The sequence below is a fragment of the Stegostoma tigrinum genome, chromosome 5, assembly GCF_030684315.1.
Source record: "Stegostoma tigrinum isolate sSteTig4 chromosome 5, sSteTig4.hap1, whole genome shotgun sequence".
NCBI lineage: Eukaryota > Metazoa > Chordata > Chondrichthyes > Orectolobiformes > Stegostomatidae > Stegostoma > Stegostoma tigrinum.
The window spans coordinates 895,433-901,662 of NC_081358.1; the positions used below are offsets into that span (position 1 = coordinate 895,433).

General features: G+C 42.2%; 1 protein-coding gene across 1 annotated transcript; it reads right to left on the reverse strand.

Moving 5' to 3' along the window:
* Positions 1–765: 765 nt before the first annotated feature.
* LOC125451470 (transmembrane protein 74) lies at positions 766–5,123 on the reverse strand. The gene has a single exon (XM_048528563.2). It carries the CDS (start codon positions 3,888–3,890, stop codon positions 3,093–3,095), a length of 798 nt encoding a protein of 265 aa, XP_048384520.1. The 5' UTR covers positions 3,891–5,123; the 3' UTR covers positions 766–3,092.
* Positions 5,124–6,230: the final 1,107 nt, after the last annotated feature.

Below are 6,230 nucleotides of genomic sequence, written 5' to 3' on the forward strand. Positions count from 1 at the left end.
AACCAATGTTGCGCATGAATGTGGACAGATGTTTCTCAGACAGTGTTTTGTAATCTGTTTGAAAAGTGGTGATCTCAATCTACAATATTAAAGAGCAATGTAAAATCAGATTTGTAAATTATTGTTACGCAACTGGACACTAGAGTAAACCAATTCATTTTTATAACTTTATCCCACAGCATAATTATCAATCAATGTAGGAGTTTATATTTTAGAACACCATTTAAAAAACATTTTCTGTTTATGCTCTAGTCATTGACTGATAGATGAAAGTAATAGCCATGTTCAGTGGTTTACAGTTTGCCTCCGAATCAGAAAGTCATGCACTCAAGACTTATTCCAGAATCTTGAGCATATCTGAGATATTGCCTCTAGAAGAGGCATTAGTCCAAGGCTTGTTCTGGAAGGTAAGCTAATATTACAAGAAGAGAGGGGAATTATAATACTGTTGTTTGTGGGATCTTACTTCATACAAATTGGCTGCTGTGTTTCCCACATGACAGACTAACTGCAGTTTAAATATGTTTCCTTGGTTGTAAAATGCTTCGAGATATTCTGAGGACAAAAAAAGCAAGTCCTGTAGCATTAATATTTTTGCCGGATGGATTTACACAGGAATATATTAATCTGATTGTAGAGCAGAAGAATTAAATATAGAACTCTAAATGAAACCTAATTATTGCATATTGACTATGCAGTAAGGCAGCATTATTTTGAATTCTGGGCTATGAAAGGAAGATACATGTATTTTGCAAGCAATTTGAATACCATTGAAAGAGCACTTTATTTTAAACCAATTTTTTTTGTTAAACCATTGAACATATCAGTAAAATAAATATGATACTACTGAATAAGGCATAAAAACTTACAGTAAATAAGTAAATAGAGACTTAATACCTGTACAATAAAGTAACTGGTGGAGCTAATCATTTTTCATAACTGGCATAAGTTGCCATTTCAGTTTAATTAGAAAGGCTCTGTATAATTAATCTGCTAATGCACTGCCATGGCACAGGACACAAAGACTAGAAATTACAAACAAGTTTATATCTGTTTCTGTAAGAAATACATGAATTCCACTCAGCGGGAGCTAGGCAAGTGTCCAGTTGTAGCTTCTCTGATGGAGGAGGCATAGACCTGAGGCAGAGAAGAAGATGTGAATCGAAATGAACGGGTCCGCTCAAATATGGGTGGCTGAGCTGGGAGCTGAGGTATCAGCATAATGATCAAATCTGTAGAATGCTAACTGGAAGTTGTAGGGGAGAAACAACAGTACAAGGAACTGCAATAGGTAAAACAGGAAATGGAGGAGAGTCAAGAAGCAAGTTTTATTAGAATAGCAGAATATTGTGAATTCCTTTCCAATTCAGCGTGAAATTTTGGCTTAAAATATTGTGTCACTCTCCTTTTAGGATTCCAAATTTTGCTATCTAAATTGCTTTATTAAAGAAGTAATGCAAAACTCACCCAATGTTCTCAAAGCCTCCACATTATTGTTGCTGGTCGTAGCTAATATGATACCCAAGAGGCCGTAAGAAAATCAAAACAGCTTGGAGAATGCCTGACTAGAATGGAGTGACTTACTAAAGACTTGACAGGTTTTCTTTGTTTCAAATGTCATCTTTCTGTCATTGTGTCCTTTGAATTCATTCAAATGTACATGTGATATTTGACATTTGATTAGGTAAAAACAATGAAAAAGTACAGCATAGTCATTTTTTAAAATCTCTAATAACAAAGCTATATACTGCAAGTTTCAGCTAACATTTATTTGCATATTTGTCCTAACAAAGAGCACTGATTTATGAGTACTATTTGGGAACAAAACAGCATACTAATGGTACAATCCTGATCAACTAGTAATGGCTTTTCTGAAGTAACAAGGTGTAAAATATGTGTAGAAAACACAACCAAATATATTCAAGATCCCTTTTGAAGTAGGCTGCAATCTGTGTGCACTAGAATGAATGAGTTAACCTGTTGTTCTTGCACCAGAGGTACTACAGACATTTATGGTGTGAATAGCTCACATCAGTGGTGTACAAGTCATCCTTGAGGCGCCTGGACTTTGTAGTCTGTAAAATGAATCATAGAATCTTACAGAGCAGAAAGTGACCATTTGACCTACCATGTCCGTGCCGGGTCTTTGAAAGAGCTACCCAATAAATGGCTTAACGTCACTAAATAATCATGTGGCTTTCTATATAACGAGAGTTCAGAAAATGTTGGAGAGTTGCTGGATTTCATTTTGATTGGATCAAGGCACCAAAGTTAAGTCTGTGTTTTGGGGGTCGATGGGCAGTATGGAGATCAATAGTGAACCATTAACTCATCTCTCTCCACAGATGATGCCTGACCTGTTGAGTAATTTCAGCATTTCATTTTTGTACCAGAAGTAAATGCACTTGATGAATTAAACGTTTCTGATAAGACACAAATAAAACTAATAGTAGCAAGTGGAAATAAGCCTTTTGTTTTTGCATAAATTAGGAAGTTTGAGGGTTGACCAAATTGCAATTCAAATCAGGCGCGGTTGGTAGAGAAAATAGATAAAGAGAAAGTATATTTCTTGATGGGGATGGCGGGGAAACAGGATAAACATTTTAAATTGTAGCCAGGAATTGAAATCAGGAATTACTTCCTTAGGCTAAAAGCAGTGGGAATCTGGATCGTTGTCCCATTAAAAAACCTGCGGATGCTGGCAGTCAACTCAAGTTTATTTAAATATAATGGGTTATTAGGGGAGTGAGGTCAGAGGTGGGAATGGACGTGATGTTCAGATTGACTTTGATCACGGAACAGGCTCGAAAGATTTAATGGCCTTCTCTTATTCCTGTGTTCCTACAAACAAATCAGATTGCGTAAAGTAACGGGGGTAGGGGGAACGGGGGCGGATTGTTGGATTGTGAGTCTCCTCAAAATTTAGGAATTGACGTGGTGAAATTGTTTACAGACATTTGCTCGGTCCGTGTTGCATGAGTTGTCTTGTGGGACTGGGATGCTGTGGCCACTTCAAGCTGGACAGTTTTAGAACATCAGTCTGTGTGGTCAACAAATTAAATACGTTTAAAGTTTACAAAGTACAGCACAATTTAATCAATGCTCATAGTGTCGTCGCCGTCCATTGGGAAACGTTGCATGGAACTGTCGGGACCTGGGGATTTCAGGCGAAGGCTAAAAGACCCATAGATTTTTCCCGATCTTCCCACAGCTGCAAGCCCCTGCCTTCGATATAGTTCACCTTTGCAGATTGAGATCATTAACAAAGTGGAGAGGAGGATTCCCCCTAGGGTCAAAAGGCCAAGCCCAGCAATCACACACCGGTCCAAGTGAGCCCCGACCCGGGCGCTCTCCTTTTGAAGGTTTTCCATCTCCCGGGCCGAAACACTGTCTGGATTCACAGTCACATCGCGGGGGATCACGTAGGATATGATGACCAGCGTGATCCCACTGAACAGGAAGAGCAGGGCGCTGATAAAGCCATAGTCCACGGATGTGTCCGAGCTCTCTGACGAGCTGTCACCATCAGACTCTATAGAGAGTTCCGGCAAGCCTTCAGGGATAGTTCTGATGTCGCTGGAAGAGCCGCGGTAGGACTGCACTGTGTAGCTTTTGTCGGACAGAGCCGGACTTGCACGTTGCAAGTTGACATTTTCGTCCACGTAAGTGAGAGATGTTTCCAGTTCCCGGTCGCAGCAGCACACCCGGACGCCTTTGCCGGCTGCGTGGTACCGCTGCTCGTGTTTACAGCTGTAGCTGTCGTACGGAGCTGTCCCTGGTGCTGAACTGGAGAGGCACGGGAACGACGCGTGCAATCCCCATTCCAGTTCTTTCCACGCACACGGTTGACTGTTGCCTTCTCCGAGATAAACCAATTCCACAGAAGCCATTTGACAATGCGAGGTCTGTCCCTTCCAAACCCACCCACGGGTATCCTTTTTAAGGCATCTCTGATGGAAATCAGCTGCCTGGACAGAGGAGCACACAGCTCTCCAGCAGTTTGATACTGACTGTAAAAATAAACCCTTCAGCCAGAACTAGCCTCCAGTTAGCGCCACAACCTCTTCACGAAGCTCAAAGTCAGATCGGAGTCAACATGTTTCAGTGCCTCTCCCATCTCTGTGCTTCTGTATCTCGTTGTTGGAACAGAACCAGCCTCCCGCTCTCAGGGAATAGCTTTAAACGTGCATTAATAGACTGGCGCTGAACCGTGAATTAACCAGATGGAAACGTGTATCTGTTGAGTTTTTTTTTAAAAAAAAGCCTAGTTCATTAAAATAACAGGAATTTCGAAAACTCACATTGATGCGCTACTTAAAAAGAGTAGATCAGTCTAGACTGCACGTTGGGCGCGCTCCTGTAGTCTCATTTAACGCTTCTCTGGTCGCTCAGGGCAAGAGGCGGAGTGTATGTAGAACTGGGTGTTCTAACTTGCATCGATATCAGAGCCCAGTATTTTGTTTTAATAAACTAACCTCATTCCCATGATTACGCCGTTTTAAATTCTTTGCAGTCAGGAATAGAACCCATTAGCATAAAATCAAATTACTCCTGGGCAGCAGATGGTGAGCTCCCTTTCACTCCTCGTAAATCCTGTGTTTGCAGAGTGCCGCGTTTACAAATCTTAAGCATAGCAATCCCCAGGTATAAATACGTCAGAAAATTGAGAACCGAAACTTTCTCTCCTCCAGCCACACCGCTTTTTTAAAAAAAATAGATTTGTCAATCAAAGGCGATAAACTTCAAACCAACGCCCAACAAAGCCTTTGCCAGGAACTCTTGATTCCAGAGATAAAATCTTGTTCACTTTAGTCACACGCGGCTGCCTATATATATTCAGCTCTCTTTCTTTCTCTTTCTCTCCGTGCCCCGAAGATCAGGAGAGAGTGAAAATATCTCTGAAAATAATTAGCACTGATCCCGCATTCGCACCAGTGAAGGCTATGCAATCATAAGCAGTATTTTTCTTTCCCTGATATACCTGGTCCCGGCTTTCTGCGGTATTTCGCTCCAGGCTTGTCCTTCTCGGTGTAATTGAAAGCGGGCCAGTGTCTGACCGAGATCCCTCCCTGCGCTGGGCTGCGCCGCTCACATTCTGGACCCGATGATGTGTCAATCCCGGACTCCACTCGCAGCGGAAACTCGGGAATCCAGATCTCCAACAAGCGGAGCACTCTGGGAACTGGAGTCTTACCGTTCCGCAATCCAAACCCTCCCTCCCGGCTGCCTGTGCAGCAGCCGCTACCTGGAGCCAACCGACTCAGCCATAAAACAGCTTCCAAAGGTACTCTGGATCTCATATCAACCACATGCAATCATTAGTTATTACACACACATGCCAGTTCCTAAAACCTTTCCATCCCAGACCACTTGGTCACAGCATCATCGTAAGGTTACCATACAAAGGAGGCCATTCGACCCTTCATGTTATTGGAGGCTGTAAAAGCCAATTAACTGGTTTAATTTCCCCGCCATTTCTCCATCCAGCAAATGTATTCACTTCAGGCGTTTTTACAGCTCCCCTCCACTACCCCACCCCCCAATTGACCCTGCCCCACCATAGTCTTGGGTCCTGCATTCCAAATCCTAACCACTGATTGTGTAAAAATGTTTATCTTCGCGTTGCCTGTGGTTCTTCTGCCAATCTCAATTCAACATTATCCTCTGGTTCTGGATCCTTCCACCAATAGGGGCAGTTTCTTTCTGTCTAACCTGCCCAGACTGCTTATGATTTTGAAAACCTCCATTCAATCATCCCACCACCTTCTTTTAAATAAACACACCCACTATTTCTAACCTATCCAAAGTTCCTGATCCAAGGATCCATTTCACGAATCGTTTCTGCACTCTTTCTAACGCCTTCACATCTTTCCCAAACCGAGCTGTCCAGAACTGGCCATACATTATCTGCTGTCGCTGAACCAATGATTGAGAATCATTCAACATAACTTCCTTGCTTTGGTATTCTATACTCATTTCCTACAAAGTTCGGGATCTTGCATACCTTTTTGACCACTTTCCCATCTGTCCTTTAAAATTCAAGGACACATCTTCTGTCCCTGCATTATCTTTAGACTTGCACCCTTGTCTTTATCAAAGTAATTACTTCAACAACAAAAAGGCCACCAGCACATGCGCAGACTGATCCGCCTTTATTTCTCAGCAATTTGTTTGCACAAAGCAATGGTCAATCCCCCATGTTGCCTCAACCACTTCTCACACTCCAGTCT